The sequence below is a fragment of the Zonotrichia albicollis genome, chromosome 16 (genome assembly GCF_047830755.1).
Source record: "Zonotrichia albicollis isolate bZonAlb1 chromosome 16, bZonAlb1.hap1, whole genome shotgun sequence".
In the NCBI taxonomy this organism is placed as follows: domain Eukaryota; kingdom Metazoa; phylum Chordata; class Aves; order Passeriformes; family Passerellidae; genus Zonotrichia; species Zonotrichia albicollis.
In genome coordinates, this window is record NC_133834.1 from 9,054,800 (window position 1) to 9,081,761 (window position 26,962).

Genomic DNA, 26,962 nt, shown 5'->3' on the forward strand with positions numbered 1-26,962 from the left:
ATCGTAGTAGTTTTAATCTCCCCCGGCCCTCCTCCTGCCGCACGTCCGAGGCTCGGCGCAAGAACTACAATACCCGTCAGACCACGCGCGCGCACTCGCGCCCCTCTCCCGAGGACAGACGGGAAATGGAGTTGCCTGCGTTACTTGCGCGCTCAGGAACTGCAACTCCCGGCGGTCCCCGCGCGTGCCGTGGGTCCCTGCCGGCCCCGCCCCCTTTTCCAGGGGGATGCGGAACGCGGAGTTGGCGCGAACGCCTCAGGCGGGACCGGAACCGTCCGGGTCAGCTCCCAGAACACACCGAACCCGTCCTGGGGAGCTGAGGGGCACAGGGACAGGACAGGCGGGACCGGAACCGCCCGGGTCAGCTCCCAACTCTTCCCACCGAACCCGTCCCGGAGAGCTGAGGCGGCTGCAGAGCTCCCGGGGAAGCTGGGGGAGCACACGGCGTCCTACGGGATGCGAGAGGGAACGGTGTCCTACCTGTCCAGCCAGAAGTGGACAGGATGCAGGGAAAGTTCCAGTTTTGGTCATTCTATAGGACACTTTCACTTGGTTGTTATAATGTAAAAACCCCATCCAGTTAAGCCTGTCAGTAGGACTTTGCAAATACTGAGGCCCTCCCTCCACTGGTATGACTCTTTAGAAGTGTTTAAAACAAAATCTCAACAAACAAACCCAAAAAACATGGCTTGAAGTTAAGTATATTTGGAGGCAACGGCGTAGAACAGAGGGGAAACAAGTAGATTTTGATTGTGGCAGCATTTTGTCTCATAAGGTACAGTGTGTTTAAAACTACACAAAGCAAATACTTGGGGGTTTCTTGTAGTGCCAACATGTGAGGAGTGAGTCATCTTCAACATTATTCATATCAGAACACTGTAGGACAGATTACAGGGTTGTTTTAAAGCAGGTGGTCTTAGAACTAAAAATGCAAGATGTCCCTTTGGTACAGAGTCCTGGGCAGTTTTGGTTGGAGAACAAAAGCTCTCCTGAAGGGGCGTTTGTGTAATGCAATCCTGACATGAGAACCAGAGGGCTTCTGGCTGCACACCAGCAGCAACATGTGGAGCATGGACAAACAAAAACTTCTACAGATGTTAATGGAAATCTGGGCTTCCAACAGATCATAACCAGGGAAAACATTAGTGTGCCGGGTAGCACTTACAAAAGCAAAAAAAAAAAAAACAAACAAACCAAAAAAACCCCAAAAACCAACAAAACCAAAGCCCCACTAACACCGCAGAAAGTTCATTTTGTAAGAAAGACTATCACTTATAACGAGAGACTAAAAATCTGTGCCTAAGTGGAAGCCTTTCCTTCAAGCACCACCAAGAGTCTGACCCTAACCCTATTCTCTGGCACAGAGTTACTCTCCAGTTTTCAGACATTGTCAGTGTCTATTTTTCAAATCGAGTGTAATTAAGGAATAGTCTCACCTGTGCTACTGTTGTAATATTTGGAATTTTGTCAAGCTGCCAGTAAGTCCCAGCTGTGCATGGCCATCACTTTTCTGTTTAACAAAAGGAAAAGTAGTACACAGTCCATTGTTTGGGTTTGTTTTCTTTTAGTTCTAACCTTTTTAGGTGACATTTATTAGCCAGGAGGTGTCTGATACATTTCACATAGTACAGAAACAAGGTAGCAGCATTTCAGCACTCAGGGATTACTGGTGTTGAATAATAGCTCGAGCTGCACTGGAGAGCAAGCTGCATGCGTTCTGCTGACAGAGTGACTTGTTCCTGAACACTTTTTACTGTCACTGTGAGCATGGAACAGGTTTATAATGAGTGCAATGCTGTATTGCAAGCTGGTGTTTGGTTTGAGCCCTGCCCCAACTGGAGGCAGGAGCTGCCTTTTCTGAGCAGTTGAGATGTACCTTAAGATGATCAGCACAGACACAGCAATTCTTGCACACTTTTTGGCATTCATTAAAAAAATTCTTGAAGGTTTTTGAAATTTGCTTTCTTTGTGATGGCTCATGAAGTGGCGAGTTTTGATAATTTTTTATCATTTTCTGAGTTGTGATAATTTTTTTTTTTGTTAGTGTAGGGGGAGTAGGGCCAAATATGTGTTTGATCTGAGGTGCAGAAGTGCATATTACCCTGATTTCAGGGGAAAAGAATTAGTTGTGTTTCACAACTTTTCTTCCTTCCTTGAAAGGTACTTATTCCCTAGGTTCTTGCTAGGATATAAACAATTAGTCCACAGAATTTCAAAAGATGCCAGATGTCCTTCAGAGTGTACCAACCTGTTTTGCAGGCTGTCACACATGGAATTGTGTAAACTCAAACACTACATTTTTAACAGGGCTAGTAGTTTGTTTTTCCACTTTGGAACAGCTGGTACTCAAAACAAAAGTGGAATTATGATAATTTTACTGGCAAAATATCCACTGGAGTGTAAATGGTCCTGTTTGCTTGAGGTTTTAAAGCATTCTTAAAGCTTTTCTTGTTTAAATCTCTTCTGCATCAAAATGTTCAGAATAAATATACCAGCTCTTCATTTAATAAATGCTAAAATGCTTTTCTTATTGAGAACCACCCACATAAATCCATTCCCATGTCATGAATGACTTAAGTGATCAAGATTGCTTAGAAAAGAGGAGTCTGGCCCAACTTAGGGTTAACCTATGATGACTGAGGGGCAAAGAAATTGTTCCCCCTCAACTGCAGTTCTTCCATCCTTGTGCTGCCTCTGAGCTCTGAGAGCCTGTGCTGAGTCTGTCCAGCTCATTACATTTAGTGACAGAATCATCCACTTTCTGTTTCCTCCTGGGCTATTCAGCTGAATCAAATAAGATGCATTTGACAAATGCCAGGGCTGGTATGAAGTAAGATTGGGGAACAGGACTTATTTTTTGGTGAGAGCAAGTTATTAATGCAATAAACTATCCCAAGGCAGCTTCAGCACTAATTTGCAGTGTGTGGTGAGTCAGTCCTGCAGCAGTGAAGTGGAGGGCTCTGCTCACATGGCCTGAGAAACAATGGTCTGTACTGTGGCAGTAACTCCCACCCAAGCTCCCACAAGCACTTGGCAGCCTGGCAAGGACACCTATGAAGCACCAATGCTTTAGCCATGTGAAGCAGAAGAGAAAGATGGATTTCACTAGAAAGCTCCAAAGAGGTGAACAGCTTCAAGAAGTTACTTGCTCACCACCAACATGTAAGTTTTTAAAATTCCATGAACTACCAACAGCCATAAAATGGAAAGAGAGTTGTTTTAGGTTTGAGTTATGATTTAATTGACTCAGTTTACCTTGACATCAACTTCCTGAGCTACTGCAACATGGGAAGAAACATTTTGGCTGAGACTGGGAGGAGCAGGAAAGGAATACAACTTCCCTTTCTGGTGTGGCAGCAAGCTGGGATTGGGTGACACACTGTGAGCCATACCCTGATATTTAAAGGTATTCAAATATGTACAGTAGCTATGCACCTAAATGAGTAGCCTGATATTTAGAATTGCTTTGAAGTCAGAAAGAGCCTTTAGAAGCAAAGCCAAAGCAACAAGTTATTTACTTAGAAAAAAGAAAGGACAGGAGGCAAGAGGTAAATTACTAGAAGTTTGACTAGGTGCCAGAAATGTATAAACTAATGTTTTTAAAGTCTGGCAGATTCTCTCTCCAGGTAGTCTGTGCAGGTGTAGCTGAGAACTAGAGAATAGAAAACACAACTGTTTCAGCATGATGGCCTCATTAAGAGCCAAGTCTCTCCTAAGCTTTACTGGTGCTTGTGGAAGTGTCAGTGAATAAAGAGGCTTTTATATTTACACAAGACCATGTCTAATCCAAACTAAGACATCTTGCCCTGGAAACATCTTTTTACTGATTTGTTGTTCCAACACTGCTATTTAACAAATGCTCTTTCTGGCCTGTTCCTCTCCCTGTGCTGGGCACTGGCAGAACTGCAGCCCATGAATTCCCTCATGGAAATGTATTTGAAGCTATTTCATTGGAAGAATTTCAAATAAAAGTCTTCTTTGGTTTTCCAAATGTAGCACTAGAGCATAAGCTCTGTTTCACAGTCCAATCATAGAATTAGTCCACATCTGCCAAGGAATTTAGAATTTGTCTCACATTTCATTGTGGGTTGGCAATGAGTACTTTGGAGCTGGGTTCTTCTATTTGAGGGCTCCAATCTAGTTAAAGCCTTTTTTGATGGCTCCTTTTGGAGCAATTAAACACAGGCTTCAAAAATGGCATAAAGTTAATTGGTCTTCTTTTAGATAGCAAAAGAAATACTTGAATTGCTACACCAAAATGCCAGTTTGTTATTTTGTGTCCATCTTCTCAGCTCTCAAACACCTCACATGCCCAGCTCATTATTTTTAAAAATAGTCATGTGTGTCTCTCACTTCTATGTGTATACACAACCTTTATTCTCTAAAAAGAAAGACTGAAAGGTCTTTTTTTGCAAGTGCAGTCCCCTTTTTTCAGGTGACTCTAACTGGAGGCTCAGAGTTCTCAGCTGTGTGATCTATTGCTTAGTTACCCTGTATTGTTTAGGTCTCAGAGATGTGTAAGGTGGGTTCTTGTTGGATCTTTGCTCACAGTGCCTCTCTTTGAATGCACAGGCAGTGCAGTTCCTCCTTAGACAGGATTTCTTCTGTGGTTTTGATACTGTGAGACTCCAGACTGAAAAATAGGAGTGGGAGAGTAGTTTAGGTAAGTAGTTTTTCTGTCAAAACTGTTGTGTGTGTGGGTTTCTTGCTATGAAAGCTCAAAAGAAACAAAGATGGGGATTTAGGTGTGCACATTGTGAAGAACCTATGTGTATTTATAAACCTGTGACAGTTAAAATGTTGTAAATAGCAGAGGGATTGCTTAATGTGGAAGGAATGTGCTGAGCAAAGAACGCACATCCAAGGAAGGGAAGAGTGAGATCCCTTCAGTGATGTAAACAGCGACTGACCTGGGGCTGGGAAGGTTACAGACAGGAATCTATTTGGAAGAAAGGCAGAGATTGTGGTTTCAGAGATCTGAAAGCCAGGTGTAGGATTGGTGGGATTGGCATCGTGTCAATCAAAATACTGAAGCAGCTGAAAAGAAATCTTGCGAATCACAATCCAGACCTCTGCTTATCAGCAATGTTTTGATTAGAAAATTCACCTTTTGCTTCCTTAGAAGCAGCATGGCCAGCAGGACCAGCACAGTCACTGCTGAGGCCACACCTTGAGTGCTGTGTCCAGCTCTCATGACAAGAACTGCACATGGAGGTGCTGGGTAATGTCAGAGAAAGGAGCAGAGCTGGGGAAGGGGCTGGAGCACGGTGTGCTGAGGAGTGGCTGGGATTAACACACTCTTTATTCCCAGCCTTTCTGACATGCAGGGATTCCCTGACGTGGGGGAGCTGCTGGGTGCTGTAATAACTCCAGGCCAGATCTCCTGCTTTATAAATATGGTTAAAGTTTTGTAACACTTCAGTTTTATATGGACAGTTTTACACGCTGTCTGTCTCAAGGGAGGGGGAAATAGAGAACTGCTTCCATGTGGGATTTTCATGTGCTTTCTTTTCAACTTTCTAATTCTCTGGAATTCCAGTTGCGGGAGCATGTTGTCCATTAGAGATCCCTTAAGATTTTAGTTTCAGAAATGACTAAAGCAGAATGGCATTATTGTTATGAAGGAAGAATAACAGCATCATGGGATTTTTAAAGCTGCTCTTCTATGGCTAGTTAACATGTTAACATTGTTGCAGAAAATAATTACTTCATTATGGAATTGTGAGAATGAAATAGTGAGCTTGTTTCTAAATAGGCTTAATTACTCTAGAAGTATTCTGTGCCAGTATTCTTATTCCAGAGACAGCAATTTGCATGGGGAATTATTCTGGACTAGTGGTGGCAAAATCAATTACAATTTCCCTCCTGTCTTGAGAGAGAGCACACATTGACACTGTGATGCTGTACATGAGAATTTGAAAAAAATGAATGTGTGTTACTCAAATCTCTGAATAGCTAGAGAATTTGGCTAAAATTACCAGAACAAATATTTATGTTAGACTTTAGTGTATGCCAAACACTTCACATAATTCATAATTGTTCCTGCACATTTATTTTTGTTGTAACTCCAGTACTCCTGTTGGCATTATACTGCTGATGATTTTCAGTTTATTTTGTCCACCTGCAAAATCACTAAAATAGTAGCACATAAGAAATTATTTTTCCAACACAAAATGTGTTTACATGAAGTAATAAATTATATTTGCATTTTGTAAAAACTATTGTACCAACACAAAAATGTCACTGGCATTCTAACAAGCATTGGCTTAATCCAAACTTGCTTGCACAATTCCTTTTTTATGCATTGTCCTTAGAGGTTACATAACTATTCTGGCACATGTGGGATGTCAGAAAAATGAAAAGGTGTCCTCTTTGCCCCAAGGTTTTGCAGGCTATTAGGACTGCTTTCCTGGGCTGTGCACTTCCTCTGTTCCATGAGCTGGTTCTTAGCTAAGTCAGCTTTGAACACAGTGGGGGACACAGAAGCTGTCTGTGATTTAATTGACTGTGTTTATACTATTGTTATTTTAATCACTATTTTAAAGGAACATTTTCTCTTCTGTTGTTTTGCTCTTTAATCCATTTTGGAAATACTCAGTGTAGCACCAGCAACATCACTCTTTTCAAAGCTGTGGTCTAATTAAAATGTGCTGAACCAAACAGGCAAAATCCACATTGTTCTTGTTTTTGCTCTGTGTGCAAATGACATTAAACAATATTTTGTCTAAAAGCAGCATTGTTCTGTGCAGCTTGTAAAAGTTAATGAGCATGATGAACCCTTTAATAGCTCCATCCTTTTATTTATTTACTAGCAGTGTGTACCCCATTCCTAGAACAGCTTATCTCCTCCCAGCCACACAGTCAAAGCATGCACTTCACAAAGATGGATTTCTGAAAAGAACTGTTTCAGAAAGTTTTAACACTGTTTGAGGAGATGACTGTCTATAGGACTGCTGTTCCTTGAAGTGCAATAACTTTTGAGAAGAAAAAGTGTTGTTTTTTGGTATGTACATTTGTCTTACAGATTTTTAGGATTGTTGAGGTGAGGTGATTTATAAGAGACTTTTTTGGGGGATTTATTCTGTAAATAGCTTTAGAGAATTGGAGAGGATCAGAGCAAGCCTGTAGTATAAGATTTGACAGTGTAGGTCAGTGGCCTTAGTGAGTGGGAAAAAAAGAGCTGTGCCAGCACAAAGCCATCAATGTAGAAGCAGCTATACAACCAGAAGAATTCCTTTGTCAGCCTAGCTAATGCTGTTTGTGAAGGGAATGTTATAGTCCTAGCAGAAAACCCTCTTTCTCTTGGTAAGTGCTATGTAATTGTGCCAGCAGAATTTCTGAAGTACAGTCAGGCAAAAAAGTTGGCACAAGCTTCAACAGAGAAAGCCCGAAGCAGTGCCAGAACAAAACTGTTGTTTAAGTTATGTGTGGTAAACAGATCTCAAGTTATTGTTCTGTGAAAGATGAATTTCAATCTTTAATCATTGACAGGATGATATTACTTACTTTGATTTTCCATCCAAAGTTCTCATTTTATTATTTTGGCTTAGACACAATAGCTTTTTTCAAATTAAATAGTGAAAGATAAAATTTTTCTTGACTGATCTCTGTCATGTAATATCAATTTAAATGTCACAAATAAGAACTGACAAAGATTTCTGGAACTCTTGAGTTTCTCCAGATGTTTAACAAAACTAACAGTCAAGTTTGGGTTCATGGCAGGAAATGCTCTGGCTGGATGTTCAGTGCTTGGTGTGCCCATTTCTGCCAGAGCAACACGGAACTGGAGGTGTCCTGCTGAAACGTTTGTGCATGTCTGTGTACAGCTCCAGTGGGAATTTGTGCATGTCTGTGTACAACTGCAATGGGAATTTCAGCTCCAAAGCTCCTGCTCTGCTGGGCTCCCTTCACCTGTACTCTCTTCACCAGTAAAAGTGATTTGATTTTTTGAAATCCTGCTCAGCAATTTGATATCCTACTAGAACTGTCAGTACTAAAACCATTCTTCTAAACAACAATCAGAAAATATAATTTATACTAGTCTTTATAAATTGTCCCCAGATGTCACTCCTGAGTCAGACAGAAACATTTTAGAAACAAATCTGAGAACTGGTTTTCCTTTTCTCTTTTTTCTTCCTGTTGTTTCTGCAGTTGATACTTCTCTTTTTGCATTTTTTCCCATTGCTCTCTGTAAGGATGCCAACTCCAGCAGGCCAACTTAACTTGTCTGAATTATTCTTAGAGGATGTCTTGGGGAGTCTTTGAATTTCAGTCACAGTAATACTTCCCTGGCAATACTTCGTGATTTATGGCTAAATGATTATTGTAGTTGATAAATCCTTTATTATTTTGTCCAACTCTGCTAATTTCTGCCATCCTTTTGAAGCAAAATCAAATTAAAAGAAGAGAGCATTTATTAGCATTAATGTGTAATTGTTTGGAAAGCCAGTGCAAACTCTGTAAATCCCATAACTGAACAAGAGCTGAAATGTAACTTTACTGGTAAGTAAGGCATGTATTTATTATTCCCTAAAGGTAAATATCACTGTAGGAGAACCATCATTCCATACCATCATCTCATTTTATGTGTGTTTGCATAGTCTACATATAGCAAATTAAGGTTCTGCTTAGAGGATTTAATGTGTATTGTACAAGGCAGTGGAACAATTATTAACATAACATAACTACAGTTTCTAAGTAACAATATCCTTAATGTCACTTAATGAATTTATTCTTAATGCTTCTGGTTTTTGTTTCATTTGTTGGCTGAATCCAATATTTTACTTTATAAACAGCTTCTCCATGCAGGTACAAAGCATCTTATATTAAAGCACACTTTGCACACACATTTTTCTCCCAAAAAAATGTTTAAAGGGTTGTTTGTTTGGCTTTTTTTTAATATTAGCTCCTTGCTATCAAAATTACTCAAAACTGAAAGTTGCACAAAAACCCTGTTAAGGTAGAAAATGTCTTTCTTACTCCTGGACATAGGTTTTGAAATAATGTGTGCTTTAGATGTGTAGTGGGATCTGTCAGTGGGATCTATTGCTTATCAAGATCAATTGATTACATGCTTGCTTTATGCCCTTGAGGAGAGGAACTTCTGAACGTTAGCATGTGCAGAAAACAAGGGCAGCAGGCCATGACAACCATAATTCCTCACAGTTTTTTGAACCATTTGTTGCCTGTGTTTTGTCATTGCATACATCACTGGCACTGTGTACAGCTAAGGGAAAAGGGCTGGGACTTGAGTGGTGGCTGCTTAAAGGAATGACACAGTAGAGACCCTTTACTGTCATTGCTCCCCAGTTTCCAATGTGTGAAAAATGTATTGCTTAATTAGCAAGGATTTGTGGTTTGGGGCACAACTGTCAAAAAAATTAGTTTATCCTTAGAGGCTGTAAGCTTTGGGAAATAGTGGTCCAACTGTAGAGGGAGAATGATTGCTGTAAGAGACAGCATCATTCTCCAGAGCTCTGATGAAATGAGCTGTACTGTGCTTTTTACTTGGGGGGAAGTTTCCTAGAGTTTGACTGAAAACATGAGACTACTTTGTATTTACTTTGTGTCTTACAAGAAATATGTTTGAACTCTAACCAGCCATATAGGAAAACTTTCTGGCCAACTGGGAGAGAAAACATTTCTGCCACAATATCTTATTACCCTATATATACAATCTCAAATAATTAGGCATAAATGAATTTCTATTGTACTTAGAGTGTGACAGGACTTTTCAAATAAAGACATTGGTGAATTAGTTCACCAAATGTGGATTTCTCTGGTGGACCAAGTTGCATGTCACCAGTAGGTGATCAGCTGTTTATATTTACAATTTTTTTTTCTGTGTTGTTTCTGGCCTTTTTTCCAGGCCCTAGGATGTAAAACTCCATGAACTGACTGGATTAATGAATTCAAGCTGTTTGCCATGTGGTCAGGTAAGCCCTCCAGCCCTTCCTCACATTTCAGAGTATACAGAGTGAAGAGCAGGACCATCCCTTTCACTAACACCAAGACACTTAATCAGCTTATCTGTATATAATCTAACCATATCCTTGGTGGCCTCCAGACACAGGCTCATTTTGTTATTTCTTTCCTTGCTTTTAGATCAACATTTCTCTTGCAAAGTCTCTTTACAGTTTTTATGAATAGTACCAATATCATATCAAGTAGATATCAGTTGTAGGACACATCACAGCAACACGTGGATTAGGAGTGCATCACAAAGTCCAACAGACAAATGCAAGGTGTTGCACCCCTGAAACAGCCACCCAGGAGTGCAGCAAAGGCTGGCATCTTTCACAGAATCAGTGGATCAAAGCTTAAAGAATTGGATCAGCGTGTCTGTCCTGAAATTCACTTACTGTACCTGTGGGTACCATGAAGAGGTGTCATGAGTATCATGAAGTGGTATCATGAGTACCTGCTTTCTTGAGATCACTCTTGGGAATGTGATTGTCCTCTCCATGGCTGAAAAGGCTAAACAGCATCTTAAAAGCAAAACCTGAAATTACTCTGTGCATAAAGTACCAAATGGTGCTTCATCAGAAACAAGGATGGTATTGCAGCCATAACTGAGGTTTCTTCCCCCACAGTGTGATTGTATGGAGCAAGGCAGAACCAGTTTTATGACTTCAGCACCAGCACTGACTTCCTAGAGAAAGTTTTGGCATAACCCACAGTCTCTACCCTTATTTTCTTCTGTCACACCTAAATCAGAGTTCATCAATTCCTGTTTATCCACTAATCTTGAAGAGGGAGAAAAGCCTGTGATAGAAAGCCCTGAGCTGTGCACCTGGCCCATGGAAACAAGTGCAGAAGCCACAATAAGCATTTCCATCTGCCAGAGACCAGAACACAGATCTGTTAGACTGCTGCACTAAAAACAGTTTGTGTATTTCCACATGGTGCATTTTGTGGGAAAATGAGTCTCATAGTAATGTGGTTTGAAATTACAACTCCTTATACAATGCTTTTCTTTTATATTTCTGTAGTGAAAAAGGCAATTAACTTAAATATGATAAAGAAAGAGAGCCTGTAATTCTGATCTGTCTGTGGCAGTGATACTGGATAGAGGCAGTTATTTTTACTTGCTAGAAATTAACTAATTTCTAACACTGCTAATTGCTAGAAATTAGTTAACTTTGTATTTAAAATAAATTCTATTAGAATAAAATATCAAGATACAAATTATCTGTGTAAACTACTTTCATTGTGACAGTCTTTAGTCAAAGCTTTTTATTTTTTCTGTGAGGAGACCAAATACATTTTCAGAAATGTTACATTCACTGTATATACCTCTACCTGGCTGGGAAGAAGGCATCCTATAAACTTACTTTTCTGTGTTGGGTACTCCAGTTTTAGCCCAATGACAGTTCTGTATTATGGAAAAAGAAGTGAAAAATGCAAATGATGTTTTGAATCAAAATTGTAAAATATTAATATAGCACTTCTTTCATTATTAGAATGTAATCATATTAAATTTTTCATAGAAATATGGTTATAAGCAAAAAAAAAAAAAAAAAAAAAGCTAAAACCCCCAAAATGAACTAAGCAAAAATGCCAACCAAGCCCTAATAGGTGATAAATGAGGCTAATTCAGAATTGAGAAGCAATCACCATGGAAAAAAACCCCAGTTTTAGAGACAAGAACAATTATTATGAACTCCTGCTTGGAGATCTTTCTTCTCTACAGTTTGTAGTACTTAGCACCTGCTCTAGAAGCATCTATAAATAACCATTTTCTGTTTCAGACAAAATTTACATTGAAAACTATCTTGGTGCAGCTGCTCAGTTTTTCTAAGATTGTGAATTGCCAAAAAAGGAACAGTCATTCCTTGGGGACCTCAGAGTTAAATCCTTTTACTGTAACATGATCCCATGTAGTGGAGCTGTGATGGAAGTCCATTATTACTGCTAGCTGTTCTTAGAGTTGCTCAAACTGAGAACTCAGAAGCTTTCTGTAGATGGTCCTCGCTCTTTTACAATTTTTGTGGCTTTGTAGTTCCATAATTACTGCTCCTGATGGCACAGTGCCCCAAAAATGAATACTTTGATAATTTGCTGCTCTCTTGTACTCCTTGTCACCTGCGGTGTTCCAGCGCACCCCCGCCCTCCTGTGAAAACTACTGTGAGAAGAGTAAGTAAACTTCTGCAATCCTCTGTGCCCGTGCTGGGCATCTTCATCTTGTGTTTTACACTCAGGTTTGATGTGTTGGACATGTTTACTGCACATGAGTTGTTGTTTGTGATTAATGTAATGCATCTCTTTTGTTTCACAAGGAACCGATTCGAGTGGAATCCTTTGGATTTGTTTGGGCATAGGGTTGATTTTAATATTCACTCTATTTACCTTAATGGTCTTGTTTAAATGGAAGCACCTAAAGCAACAAAAACTGCAAAACACAGGTGAATAAATTCTTCATCAAATAATTTTAGATCATTGTACATTTTAGCTACTCTTAACATGTAAAACCATTGTATATATTCCAGATTCTCAGTACTGTATTTGTTGGATTGTTTGGTCTTTGTTGGATTGCTTGGTATTCCTCAAACAGTCTCCATGAAATTATCATAGTTATTAGGGAATAAATATCCAGATGTTGACTTGCAAAAGCAGCAATTTCTCTTTGTTGTTTCTGGATCCTGTGAGGATTGTGTTGTTGTATATTCATACGTGGCTTACTTGCTGCTGTTTGAGAAATCATTTATGAAAACTTAAAAGCAAAAAACTTCATAAGGGTTTCACCCTCACTGAATGCAAAAGGAGTTGTTCCCAGGCAGACGATACACATTCAATATTAGCTTTTCATTTTATAAGACTTTAAATAATTTTATTTAATATTGTAGTCTGTGAGAAGCATATGTGGTATATTTTGTGAAGGTGAAAAAAGGTTTTTTCCATTTTGCAAATCCTGTATTTGTGAGGTTTCAGACAATAAATAATAACCGACTAGAAAATGTGTTGAATTATTTCAATGTTTATTCTGAAGTAGAATGTTGTGTTGTCATAAAACAAAAGATTATCATATGTACATCTTAAAACTTTCACTATATCTTAAAATTTTCACTGAGGTTGGAACATAGTTGGGCCATAATGAAATCTGGACCTTTAACAGCTCTTTGTTCAGTATAGCATGATGTATGTACTAAATTAACTTCTGTATATTACAGACTCCTCTGTGGAGCCAAACAACATTCTCAAGGCTAATACTGAAAGCAGTGTGAACACAGAAGAAATCAGACACACACCTCCCAGAGAAACATTAATGTATTCAGTGGAAGAATGCACTTGCAGTGACTGTGGCTTGGTGAAACCTCAGACTGGCTGTGAAACTTCATTTCCATTACCAGCTACTGAAGAACGAGCTACTGTTCTAGTTACCACCAAATCTTTTGATTATTGCAACTATGTTCTGGGTGTTGGATGACTGGGAGGGAAGTGTTTTTGTACTGAGTAATAATAAATGAGTTATTCCAGTATAGCTGTAAACCTTAATACTTGCAGTCAGTGGAGAATGAAGAATACTTGCATCATCCTTGGAGATCTCCCATTGTGCTTGCATTAATATTGCCATTATTTCTAATTCTAGTATTTCATTAGTCAAGTATTTCTACAGTAACCTCAGACACTCAACTAGTTATTGGAATTTTTAATTTCAGAAAGTCCTTACATAGGACAGCTTTTTCTGCCTTTAGAGATTATACCTACTTACAGCACATATATACAAAATAAACAAGTTTGCAAATATGTATGCTCATGTTAGACTCAGATCTTCTGCCAAAAACTACTCGATGGTACACAGGAACTCTTCCAATAGGCAGAAATGAAGACCTACAGTACATCCCCACTCTTGAGTAATTTCAGCACTTGAAATAGGAATGTTCTAAAGATGGATACCCTGTAGAGTATGGAGTCCCCTGGGTTCAGAAGATGTCCCTGGGTCACCCTAAGGGATGCTGGTGGTGCTGGGGAGCACAGATCACAGAATGTCCTGAGTCAGAAGGAAACCAAAAGGGTCACGGATGTCCAACTCCTGGCCTTCGCTGCAATCCCTGCAATCCCATGTATTTCCTGGTGGGCAGGCTTTCCTTTCAGAGCCAAGTGTTTTCAGACTGAGATTTATTTCTCTTTTATTTATTTTTTTTTACTTACCCTTGTTACATTTATAAGGATGGGTGATTAGTCATGCTAGACCACTCTGTGACCTAAAATTAGGAATATATTTCTGTCACCTTGCCTTGCAAGCATTAATGTTACTTTCCCAATATTAGGCCACAATTTTATTCCTGGAAAAGTGCAACAGAAGCAACAACCACAACAACAATCATCTTTAATTGTAGCTAACATTCTACTTCAGGTTCCTGCATGAATGATGAATTGAAGTATTTCATTGCATGACATTTACAAATGATCAGCTACAGCATCATGAGGAGGCTGACACAAGGTTTGGGGTGAGTTGGGAGTTAGACGCTCTGTGTCGCTTTGGCCACACAGGGCCAACACCTCTCAAATAGGCCTAGAGACTTAAGAAATTTGTTATTATCATCTTTTTGGTTTTATTTAACATGCCTTTCCGAGCTTCCACCCCGCACAGCACATGCGGGGTTATCTCCACTTTTCTCACCGTTCCTTTGGCAGTGCCGCGTTCCTGCCCCTCAGGACGGCTTTGCCCGCCTGGGGCCGGGCGGCTCCGGGACCGGGGCGCGCTGAGGGCGCAGGGCCGCGCTGAGGAGCCCCGGGTCGGACGCGCTCCGCGGCGCTCCCGGGGCCGTGTTTACCTTCCGGGGCGCCGGGCGGGTTCCGGGGCGGGCGGTGGCTGCCGGCCCGGCCGTGGCTGTGCGGGAGAGCGGCGGCTCCGGCGGACGGAGCCCCGCGGGCACCATGAGCGGTGAGTGCGGCCGGGCCGGCCCCTCCGCCCGGGCCCGCCGGGCGCTGTGGGGGCTGGCGCGGGCAGAGGTGCCCGGGGGGCCCGGGCGGGAGTGGCACTGCCCTCGTTCCCCCCCGGTGCTCCCTGGTGCCGTGCTGAGGCACAGGACACTTGGGTCTCTTATCTCCGCACCCCGTTCCTCGTTCCGGCTCCCCGAAGTGATGTTTTACCCCGTTTTAAATCCTAAGTCTTGCCCTTGAGCGTGACACTGGCTCACAGCCTCACAGCACAAGTGATGCTGGGCTCGGGCATCTGTGTTGCCTCAGCTGTGCAAACTCATAGGAAATACTCCTGAGGAAATAAATGACCAAGAAAAAATAGGAGTTTAAAAAAATTAAAAATATGAGCTCAGGAGCATGCAGTCGGTGGGAGAGGTGAGAACCACGGCTTGTGGAGAAAGGGCCCTGTTGCTGTGTCCCTGTCTGAGTCCCGGTGAGGATGTGTCTGTCTGGATGCGGTAATTTCTGTGGTAGAGGGGAGCGGTGCCGGGGGTGTGTTAAATCTTGAGGGTAAAAGTGTGCTAAATCCTGAGCTTTTTGACGTGTTTGTCAAGGAAATACTCGAAGCTTTGCATGAGAATTATGACCCATAAACTACAGGACTGGAGGAAGCAGATCTGCTTGAATGAGCAAGCATGGAGATATTTGTTAGGATAGACATAAAATTTCTTATACACTTGTAGATGTAAAGGATAAGTGGTATTTATTTAATATGTATTAAAATACATTGGCAAGGACTTGTTTGGGGCTTTTTGAGAAGGGAGGTGCTTTAGTAAAACTTTGATGGGTTTGTTTGTCCATCGTCAGCAATGGAAGTTGCAGACAGCACTCTGCACCGGAGGACTGGATCACACATTGATCTCCCACCCTGCTCTAATGCATGGTGGTCTTTGTTGTTAAAGGCAGTGAGAAATAAACTGAGGAGTTAACTGGAGTAACTAAATACTATCTGTTTTGTGGGGAGCAGACATTTCTGAAAGTGAACTGAAAAATAAAACCTCTTCACTTGTGTTTTTCTCTGTTTTGATCTGACCTTTATGGTAGGAAGAAAGTTGAAGATTTTTGTGGGAGAGATGAGGCAAAAAAAGAGATTAAAATGGGGAAACTGCTTGTGGAAAATGCAAGTAACAGTGAAATCTTTCAAAGCATGAGAAAAGAAAGTTTCTCAAATGTTTCAGATCTTGATACAATATAGACTAAATCCTTATTACAGAATTTGTAAGAGTCATCGTTTTCATATGGAAAACCTCAGCCCTTCAAATTCAAACTGGGAATAGCCTTGTGCAAATTTATGCAAATTGGAGCCTAAATCTTCCTAGGAGACTAATCTTTGAGAGCTCTATTTGGATTCTGTGACTTAAAAGGCAAGGTAACACCTCATGTGGCCTAAAGCTTCATCGGGTAGTTATTTTTGTTACCTTTAATATTTTTTAAGACAACAAAGAGATACATGTTTATGAGAAAAGAAACATTTCATTACTTAAAATAGAGTAATGCCTAGGGTGACAGTAACAGTAGTGGTTCAATTGCATAGTAACCACTCATGTATAGCCCCTGCCAAGAATTGTGGGGGTTTTCCAACAATTTCAATTGGCAAGGTAACAAAAACCCCCCTAATGTTGCACTTTGACAAACATTACTGTTACACAGTGCTGTACAGTACTTTTCTAGAATAATATAAGTCAAACTGATCAAAACAGAAATATCTGAGATATCATTATCATGCTTGTTTCAGATAAGGGAGATGGCTGATGTTAACCTCTCATCAATTTTAACCATATCCTTCTTTTAGTGCCTGTAACAGCACTGCCTCTATGTACTTCTATGCCCAGTTTTAGGCCTTTTAACTAACAGAGGTGTTCCTAAAATATAGATGGAAGAACTTCTTAGTGACTATAATTATGGTTAATGTTTATTTTCTTTAGCTACAGTGTATTTCTAGTGGATGTGGAGGTAAATTCCTGTTGATGTAAGCCTCACCTTAATATTACTAATGCTGCTTACTAATTACATACTCATATTTTATTCTACAGTGCTGACTAGGCTGAACTATAAAGACAAATAACACAAGGATACAAGATTTATGTGCTTGTCAAGAATTGGGGGTGTTGTCATTTGTTTAATGACAGTTTCAAAATACTTAAAAATACAGCTTGTGGTGGGGGGAGCAAAGCAGTAGAATCATAATAATGTAGTATAAGGTAGCATTTAAATTAGGTCTGTGTTTGCTTTATTTTAAACTTGTGCCATCAGAACCTGCATTAGAGCAAGCAAGAGAGATTGCAGTCTGAAATGTTGCATTCAGGACATAAATGCAAGTTATATAAGAGCAATATGAGATTTATTTATTTTACTTATATGCTGCATGTGGTGCTGCAGAGGGCTTTACCTAGGAAGAACTGGATGAAAATCCTGCTTTCCTTTCCTTAGATGCAGTTTGCTGCTGCTGTAGGTGTGGATGTTTGTGTCAGAGCGTGGAGAGCAATTTGTTTGAAAAATAGGAAAGCATGACCTTGAACAACAGAAAATGAAGAGGGTCACAGAGGCAGGTGCAGCACCTGAGCCTATTTTAAACCCTTTTTGACCGAGTAGATGTTGGTAGGAGAAGTCTCTTGAAGTTTCTTAGTTTTTCAACCTTATGTTTTCACAATTATTTTTAGAGTCCAGTATGAACTTCCTTTTTTATGGCAATAGTCTAAATACAGCCTTTTTCCGAGTAATGCTGTTTTTATACATTCTGTGTTTTGTATTTGTATGTGTGTTGCTGTAGGTTTTACTGAATAAAGAGAAGGGTATTTTAGTCAGTTTGTAATACACTCTTGGACTTAGTCAGCTGGAGTTGATCACACTTAATTGGTGCTCTTGTCTAAAAAGATGCCTTTTTTTTTTTCCCCTGAAAACTTAGTTTAGAAAATGAAAATGTGGAAGAACTAAATCTTCAACAGAGTTAGTGGAAATGTATTTTTACCTTCCACCTACTGGAAACAAAACCATCACGAAATAGTACCATATTTAAATAGTATCATATTTTCTAGACTTGTTACAAAGAAAAATATACCCTTAGCATGAAAAGAGACACAACCTAATCTTTCAGGTTTTTTTTTTTTTTAACAGATATAATGAGTATTCTTTTCCTTATACCTGTAAAATTTCTGTTAAGCAAAGGAATTTAGGATGTGCATTGAAGAGAAACCCCAGCTAAGCCCTCAGCAGAGACATTACATGGCCTTATAGCCCTGCTGATGGTGAGGGTGATCTGAACTTCAGGAATTACTGGTTGCAATCTCCTGCAGTCATGATTGTTAGTAGTGAAAATTTGCAAGTAAAATAAGGAGAAAATGCACATTGCACTCAGTTTTGTGAAGTTGAGGTTGTTCGGTATCACATGCTTTAGTGGTTTAGAACATTAATTAGTATAATGAACATCAGTATGTATTCTGTATTTATGGATTTTTATATTGTCATGGTTCGGAATCTAGTTGCAAACCATTTCTGTTACCAGATAGATACAAAGAGTCCCAAGAGATGTGAATTTAAAAACTATCATGTATTGCATTTGGAAGACAAGCTTGGCTCACCTACTAATATTTTCATTTGATAGATGTTTTTCTGGTCATGCAATTATTCATTGCATGCATTTGTTCTGATGTTGTCTCATGCTATTAATATAAAAAGAAATATTGTGTTGTGCCTCTTCTTGCAGGTGTGTGGGTAGTGTAAGACTGAGAGTAATGAGTTTTGAAACAACAGAGAAAATCTGCAGAGTTGTGGATATTCAGTGTTACTGAATGTGAGAGGCTGCTTGGAAAGTTGAGATTTCTTCCTTATTTTATGGTGATGTGATTTATTATAAAACAAATGGATATAGAGGCATGTATACATCTCCATTTTGGCAATGGATGTGTGGTAGGAACATTGAATATTGTTTAATAGACTGTAATCCCTGCAGGAGCACAGAGGGGAATGGTAGGGATTGTATGAATTTGGCTTTATCTTCCCCCTGGCATAGCTGGCATAGCTGTTAGGAAGTGAAACCCATTTGGTGTGGGGTTTGAACCTGGAGTGCTTGACTGAGAGCCCCAGAGCTCACACATCACATGTCTGCACACTCTGAGTCACAGTTCAAAAGGGGAAGCACTTCTTGAAAATGCCCTGTAATCAGCAAAAGCAGCATTGAGAAGCTTGCTTAGCAGCTATGTTTGCTTGTTTTTCCTGTTGTTTTCATTATTCTGGCAATCTGTGGGGGTTTTCTTCTGTTTAATGACTATATGAAACTATATGGAATATGAATTCTATTAATATAGATTAATATGAATACATATAAAACATTATATCAATATAATGGATATTTCTATGTTGTGTGAATATACATATTTAAAGGCAGAGTCATTTCAACAAATTCTGTTATGTCCTGCTGGTTTAAAAGCAAACTGTTTTGAATGGGATTATGAAGAGAGGAAATTCTGGGGTTTGGACCTCTCACTGTTGGATAGCAAGAGGAAGCACATATCTGTGATGTCATCTCTGTTTGCTAGTGTGTGGTGTTTGATTTTCAGTGTTGGGAGGAATTTGCTCCTGCAGAGTTTGGATAATTGGCTTTCAGTCCATATGTACATTAGTTGAATGTTCTTTGAGAGAGAAAGGAGAACAGAATGACTTAAACCCAAGAGAGGTCACAGAGATGAATGCTTTGAACTCAAGCTGAGAATAAAGAAATTACAGAGGCAATGTAGGTTATCTTAAAGAATTAATTTTACCATATTCATGGGAGTTTATAAAGGATATTCCAAAAAGCAAAGTATTGTGTTATTGTTGAAACAGCTTGAGAAGTTAAAGATTGTCTTGCATAGTTCCTTATATAGTAACAAAATAGATTTTATAGGTGTTAATCAGAAGAACTATGCTAGTAGTTACATTTTAAGGGATTTACTGTAACAGTTGCTCTCTGCTCACCTGACTTAAAGCTCTTTCTGCACTAAGGTTTGACAGCAAGAAGATACTCCTGGTGTCTCACTCTTGTTTTCCATTCTTTTCTAGTGCTGTGATGCTGTGCTACACTGGTAGTAGTGCTGAGAAGCTCTGGGCAAGCTGTGCATCAGCTTGAATAATTATTCTGTATTTGGTACTGGTGAAATGTATCTTCAAAATGTTACTAACATAAGAATCAAGATGGTATTTGAAACATTATTGCTGCCTGTTAGAAAAAGGCTACTTGAAACCTCAAGGCATAGTTCATACTGCATCATTTTACTTAGGGAAAATACATTAGTTAATTTAGTGGAATAATTGGCTTGGGAAGAAAGTTTTCCGGGCCCAAAAGAAAGACATTTGTGTTGGCCCAAATGTATTTTAAAAACCAGTTTCTTTTAAAATGATATGATTTTGTTGGATTTCAGGTTCTCAGACCAACGACACTAAAAGACAATTTCTTCTAGAACGGCTGCTGGATGCAGTTAAACAGGTGAGAAATCCCACAGACATTTCTGCACTGCCTTACTCCGAGTTGTCACTACTAGCAGGGACTGTCTTTGCTTTCCCTTTAACAAAGAGAAGGAAAAGGATGAAAAGGATACAAAGAAGAAATTGTGGCTTTCATAGTACAACTGAGTTGTCTGCTGGCAAACAACTACTATGCAGTATTTATTTAAAATTCTTGTTCTGGACAGGTTATATTTATAATAGATTTATTTTAAATATATATAATACTATACAATATATATTAGGAATATATGTTCTTGTAATCCTGATATGACTGAACTAAATTGCAGTGTACTGCAAAGTCTAGCTAAGTTAACATTTTAGAGTAGCAGTTTGTTTTCTTTGCACTAGATTTTTAGTGAATGGTTAGAATACATGTAAAGATGTGATTTATGTATGTCTATATTTGTGTCAATGTGAAGTTCAGCAAGTAGAATTTCATAGACTGGAGTCAATTTGGGAGAGCTTGGGAGGCAAAAGAATTCCTCATGAGTAAGCCAGTGAAATGCTTTTTAAAGAGTGGTTCTGTAATTGTAGCACTGAGCTGGGTGAGAGCAATGTCTGGTTTTGTGGGTGCACATTTGAAACTCAAAAGTAGTAATTTCCACTCAGTTTTCAGTTTACTGAGGGAGCTGCAGGTGTGTTGCTCTGGCTAGCAAGGATCTATTTGAACTACAGGGGCAGCCCATTAGTGTAACATGATGCTCTAGAGCACTTTTTGGATGCAGGCTGTATTTTGCAATGCTCTATTTTGTGCTGCTTCCTTTTTTAATATGACTTTTTTTCATGTGTACAAATAGTGCAGAACACTGAATTTATTTAGTGTAACAAAAAGCTTTTAAATTGTTTTAAAATCTGTTTATTGCAGTGTCAAATACGATTTGGAGGAAGAAAAGAAATTGCTTCAGACTCAGATAGCAGGTAAAATAGTGTAAGAATTACATGCCTAGATTTTGCATCATAATGACATAAAACATATGGCACAAAATATTTGACATGCTCAAAAAATTACATTGCATGAAAGGTAGGTGATCTGAAGCTGAAATAACATGATTAACAGCCCCTCTAGCAGGTGAGGGTGATTTCTCAAATTGATTGCCAATTCTTCTGAATGTAACCTGAGCCTCAGCTTTCAATCATTATGATGAGGCTGTGGGTATAAGTAGATTATACTGCTGGCAAATAATGAGATTACTGCATAGGAGGGAATCTTTCACTGCTTATAAGGTAATGGTTCACTTGATATTTCCTATTTAGAGATCTGCAATAAAGTTGCTGTGTAGATACATAGTTGATTTTCACTAGGATTTTTTCATAGTTCCTTTTACATGAGTTCATGAACATTTCTGTTGCAGAGTGACCTGTTTGTGTGCTCAGTTTGAAGCTGTGTAGATACATAGTTGATTTTCACTAGGATTTTTTCATAGTTCCTTTTACATGAGTTCATGAACATTTCTGTTGCAGAGTGACCTGTTTGTGTGCTCAGTTTGAAGCTGTGTTCCAGCATGGCCTGAGGAGGAGCCGGGGGTTGGCGCTGACAGCAGCTGCAATCAAACAGGCAGCAGGTTTCTCCAGCAAAACTGAAACAGGTAGGGTGCTCATTGTAGCTATCCTGTTTTAATTAGTTCTTATGTTCAGTCAAGTGATATAATTTCTAAAAGAAGTTTGAAGCATGGCACCAAACTGCAGATTGTTGGTAGGATGCTCTACACTTGTGGAAGTGGCAGTGAAAATGACTGTTGCTTCTGTCTAGTTTAACTTGCATTCCAAGTTTCTCTAGAAATGTTGCTCTTGGGAAATCTGCACTTCCTACTGTTGCATCATGTATAGTGCCAAATTTATTTTGAATTCTGGCAGAGATCAGGGTTGTGTAATTTTGGTGTTTTTAAAACAACGTTTTTATTCTTGACGTTGTCTTAGTTCTTTAAGTGCCATGTTCTATATAGGTCAGATATGTTTAACTTCTAATTATGGATGTGATTTTGGAAAGAAAAATTATATTGCTTGTATTGGTTGGGTTGGTTTTTATAGTATTCAAAGAAAAGACTCCTTTATTTTTCTCTTCAACTGCTTCTCTTTTCTTTAATCAGAACTATGTAAAGATACTGATCAGTTTTTAACAATATTTGGGAAAAACACACAGAAAGTGTATAGTGGAGAAAGATATTTTTGCTGTTTAAATCCAACGCTTCTGTTTTCTAAAGTAACATGAATTTGTTATTTGCATGTCTGCAAATTCTGAAGCTACCTGTTCCTTTGGACCTGCCTTCCAACATTTCACATCAGCAGTAAAATAGAGTTCTAAAGAAATCTTTTCCCTTCCATAATATGTTTTCAGTTGGACATATAAACCTGTGGATAAAATACAAGCTTAAATATGCTTTTAAATGTGAATTCTGTGTAAAGTGTCAGATCAAATCCTTTAATTTGTGTGGCTTTTTCAATGAAGTGCAAAGTTCTAAGTGCTTAAATAGCCCAAGTTCTGTAGGAATAAATAACTTATTTAACTGGTGGGTTGCACGAGGAGAGTAAATGATTCACCTTTGTTCAAAGTTATATTGTTACCTGTTTGTTTTATAAATTTACCTGTAAATGTGTTCAGGTGTGAACTGAGTGGTTTTCTCGGCAGGGTGGTTGTCATTATTGTCATTCCTAATGCTCAATTGCAGAGCCGGTGTTCTGGTACTACGTGAAGGAGGTGCTGAACAGGCACGAGCTGCAGCGCTTCTACTCCCTGAGGGCCATCACGAGCGACACCGGCCGGGGCCGGGCCTGGCTGCGCTGTGCTCTGAACGAGCATTCCCTGGAGAGATACGTGCACATGCTGCTGGCAGACAAGGGCCGCCTCAGGTACTGCCTCTGACACCTTTCTAGGCAGGAAATGCTGACAGTGGCCGAAACCCAGGAAACAACCAAAAGCCGTAGTAGTACCCATATTCGTTGCTGTGCCTGTCAAGTCACTTAAAATAACTTTTTAAAATTTTTGTCAGCCATTAAGGTAGTAACTTGTGCCTGTATCAACATTTGACCTCTTCTCTAAATCCCCTCCCTCTTCTTTCAGCAGTTTTCCTCACTGCAGCCTGGACACCAACACTTTAAGATGCCTCTCTCATTCCACTAAAATAGTGCACAACTGCAGCCATGTCTGATCTCAATTCATCTGTGGTAATTGCCTGTTGCCTTTTGGAGATCCTGTAATTGCAGAGCTCCAGCAGTGCAGCAGTGGGGAGCTGCAGCTGCAGAAGTGGTTAGGTAGCAGCTTGTGAACCTTTTGTTACAGTTACTGAGAATAACTTACTACACCTTGTGAAATCCTAAAGTACTTTGGAAGTGCAAAATGCACTTAGGTTCATTACTGAGTCCTGCCTTTTCCTCATTTGGCTTCAGCTTCTTTTCTTTATGAAAACTTGAGGCATTTTCCTCTTTTAATCAATAACTGTTGAGCTTGCTCAAATGACTTGATCAAGTCCAGTGGATTCAGCAGAAAGGCATTTTATTCATTTGCATTGATTAATGGATGAAGTGAATAAGAGTATTGCCTGAACTGGGTTCATTAGTATCTCCTTTTCATTTCTAGTTTGTTCCAGTCATCTGTAGCTTTCTTGCAAAACAGATTTTGGAGAAATCAAATAAAGACAAATGAAATAACAAATGAAATTAAAGAGGTCTGAAAAGCATTAGGAAATTAGTGACTTGGATTGCTGTGCCACTAATTATTCTCATGCTTGTAGCAATACTTGCACAGTATCAGGATTATCAACACACTGCATTGTAATGCTATTTATAAAAAGGTTTATTCCAGAATGTTTAAGACTTAAATGTTACCTGAATTCTGATGGAATTTACAGAATCAGTTTACATCCCCAGTTATGTGTTTTGGAAACTTTTCAATGAATCTGTTAGATTTGTTTAACATATGCAGTGTAAATCCCCAGACCTTGAGTGGCTTTTTTTCCCCTAAAAAAGTGCAGAGCTAAAACTAAAGAAAAAAAATACTCTTTAGCATGTCTTTTTAGAACCATCTGAACAGTTACCAATTTGAGAGCTACAGGGAGTTACTGTGACATAAAATTGCATCCTTTGGGGAGCTCCTGCTTATTCTTCAGAGGGTTTTTGTCTTTCAGAAGTGAAGTATATATTACTATAGACTGCATGTCCTTTTTTCCCCTTTAAATTACAGTGTCTTCTATGAAGACTGGTCTTTTATGATGGATGAAGAACGTTCTAGCATGATCCCTACAATGGCAGCTGGTAATGCTTTCTCTTCAGTATTATTGCTCTTGGAAAACTGATGCATTTTGGGATGTTGCATCTGTTCTGGCTGTGAGGAATTTCTCTAATACACTGTATTTTCTCTAATACACTCTGTTTATGTGGAGAATGTGTGTCAGAAGCACAGCCAGGGTGAGCAGTCAAGGTATTTTGCCAATTTATGCTGTGAATTGGTGGATTATTAAAATCCTGGATCTGGCCTTCTTACAATTCAAAAATTTTCCACATAAATTTTTGAACTCTTCAGCAGTCAAGGCTAACTTAAAACCAGTGCAGTTTAGAGAAGCAAAGTGGGTTATTCCTGATTAGAAAAGAGTAATGATGGAATTTATAGTAACATCAAAATTACAGGTAAATACAGATAAGGAGAGTAAGGAATGATAACAAATAATTTACTTTTCTAGAGTTCATCCACAGAAGTGATGCATTGTTACCTTTTATACCCCTTTTTTCAGATACATGATCACATGCTTCATTCTGCCAGACAAGGTTCTTGGGTGTTTTTGCTAATAGAATATAGGAACCCACAAACAGTAAAGTTGCAGTGAATTGGTTTAAATAAAAGGTTATAAATAAATGAGTTCACAGTACCTTTTGATTATTTAATGTGCAGCTGAACAGCCATCCAGAAGAATTCAGAACTGATTGCATCAGCATGAATATAATCTAGAAAGGAATGAATGGTACATGAAAGAATAAGAATTCATGCATTGGGAACTGTGGGAAATTTTTGGAAAAAATGTTTTGCATGTCACAATTTCATTAATCCTTAGCTTCTGTGTTCATAACCTGCATGTGCAGTATATGGTGCATTTGTGGTCTCTTTTTCTCCTTTCTTTTTTCTGAAGGTCTGAACTCCATTCTTTTTGCTATCAACATTGATAATAAGGATTTAAATGGACAGAGCAAATGCACACCCACTGTGTCAGATTTGTTGAAGGAATCCACACAAAATGTGACTTCCTTGCTGAAGGAGTCCACCCAGGGCGTCAGCAGCCTCCTGCGGGAGATCACTGCCTCCTCTGCCGTCTCCATTCTCATCAAACCCGAGCAGGACTCTGACCCACTGCCTGTGCTGCCCAGGAGTGTCAGTGCTGGTAAGCCTCTGGCAATGTTAGTGCCATTCAGAGACTTAGGAACTACTCAGGTGTGTTTAAATAACTTTTTAATTTACTTTTAATGTGCTGTTGTAGAGCAGAAGTCTTAAAATAAGTGCGCTGTGCATGCAAACCACTTGAGAGGGTAATTAAAAAGCATGAAATTGGAAATATTGGGTGTGAATAGTGGATGGTAACTGTATTTCAGTATTCTTGTATCATTGTGAGAGGGAAGCTAAACTGTTTTATTGGTAGAGCTTTGCTTGTGACCTGAGTTTTAGTTTCTTGTTCACAAAATTATGCTTTGAAGTTTGTGATGTAATGATTTGTCACTTTTAATGTTGTCTTTTGCCACCTTGCCAGTCAGACATACAGTGACTTATATATTTTGTTAAATATCAGATGCAAATTTTAGCTTATAATCTGCTTCAAGTAGTGACTGTGTTTACAGTCTGAATTCCTATGCAAAGCAGATAATTGCCTAAATGAAGATTTACTCATACACTCTTTACCTTTAGAGTTCTTAGTGTTACAACCAGCTTGTATGATGTTAGTTACTAACAAAAACCCAAAGTCTTAATCTCTTATTATTTGAAATCAGTCAAGGAAAATGTGATTTTCGTTACATATTTTTTGTTCCAAAATTAACAAAGTAATATTTTATTATCTCTGTTTCTGGAAGTTGAACTAAAAGTTTGTTTTGCTTTGTAAAAGTACAAAACAGCAGGAAGATTTATGTGCTTTTCAATTAAGAAACAAAGTTTGAATTTGGGCAGTAAATTGTTTTGGTTATGAGAAAAAGCCACAAACCCCACATGAGACTCTGGTAGGAACAGAAGTTGAGATAAAATCTGGTTTTTATTGGCATTCAAAATAGATTTTGTCTTAAAACACAGTTTTTAGAGCAAACTTGTGGTAAAGCTTTTGTTGTATAGCACTTAAATGAGATTAAAATTGTATGTGAGACTTGACTTGGGATAACTTTGTTGTACAGAATAGCCTTGCAAGATGAAAGGCAGTAATTGGCCATATGGTGCCTGTGACTCCACAACATGATGTACCTGGTGTGTACAGCACATGTGCATACAGAACCTGAAAGGTACAGCTTCCAGTGAAATGCCACTTAAAAAAATTGAGTTTGTTTAAATGCAATTACATGTGGAACATTAGAGCAAGTCAGATGTTTCCA

The 26,962-nt window shown here is 39.1% G+C and overlaps 2 protein-coding genes and 1 long non-coding RNA gene across 4 annotated transcripts in view; all 3 read left to right on the forward strand.

Annotated features, from left to right (window-relative positions):
- Positions 1 to 4,496: 4,496 nt before the first annotated feature.
- On the forward strand, positions 4,497 to 11,050 carry LOC141731047 (uncharacterized). The gene is made up of 3 exons (XR_012582950.1): positions 4,497 to 4,663; positions 9,869 to 9,935; positions 10,105 to 11,050. It is a non-coding gene; the product is annotated as an uncharacterized LOC141731047 (long non-coding RNA).
- An 838-nt stretch (positions 11,051 to 11,888) lies between these two features.
- On the forward strand, positions 11,889 to 13,709 carry TNFRSF17 (TNF receptor superfamily member 17). Its single transcript, XM_074553192.1, has 3 exons — positions 11,889 to 12,136; positions 12,280 to 12,405; positions 13,171 to 13,709. The coding sequence occupies exons 1-3, from the start codon at positions 12,022 to 12,024 to the stop codon at positions 13,425 to 13,427; spliced, it is 498 nt and encodes a 165-aa protein (XP_074409293.1). The 5' UTR covers positions 11,889 to 12,021; the 3' UTR covers positions 13,428 to 13,709.
- A 995-nt stretch (positions 13,710 to 14,704) lies between these two features.
- SNX29 (sorting nexin 29) overlaps positions 14,705 to 26,962 on the forward strand; it is a 99,270-nt gene continuing 87,012 nt past the window's right edge. Inside the window, exons 1-7 of one of the 2 annotated variants that reach the window (XM_026793833.2) lie at positions 14,705 to 14,888; positions 20,323 to 20,387; positions 21,273 to 21,325; positions 21,869 to 21,993; positions 23,074 to 23,254; positions 24,585 to 24,655; positions 25,525 to 25,773. In XM_026793833.2, the coding sequence (XP_026649634.2) occupies positions 14,882 to 14,888; positions 20,323 to 20,387; positions 21,273 to 21,325; positions 21,869 to 21,993; positions 23,074 to 23,254; positions 24,585 to 24,655; positions 25,525 to 25,773 (751 nt within the window). In that variant the 5' untranslated portion in view covers positions 14,705 to 14,881. The remainder of the gene's footprint in view (positions 14,889 to 20,322; positions 20,388 to 21,272; positions 21,326 to 21,868; positions 21,994 to 23,073; positions 23,255 to 24,584; positions 24,656 to 25,524; positions 25,774 to 26,962) is intronic. The other variant, XM_014267510.3, reaches the window with a different exon arrangement.

Excerpts from the sequence above, each read along its gene's own strand:
- TNFRSF17 (XM_074553192.1), top strand. The coding sequence starts at position 12,022 with ATGGCACAGTGCCCCAAAAATGAATACTTTGATAATTTGCTGCTCTCT. Across the intron at positions 12,137-12,279 it reads TGAAAACTACTGTGAGAAGA|GAACCGATTCGAGTGGAATC; the intron begins GTAAGTAAACTT and ends TTGTTTCACAAG. Across the intron at positions 12,406-13,170 it reads ACAAAAACTGCAAAACACAG|ACTCCTCTGTGGAGCCAAAC; the intron begins GTGAATAAATTC and ends TGTATATTACAG.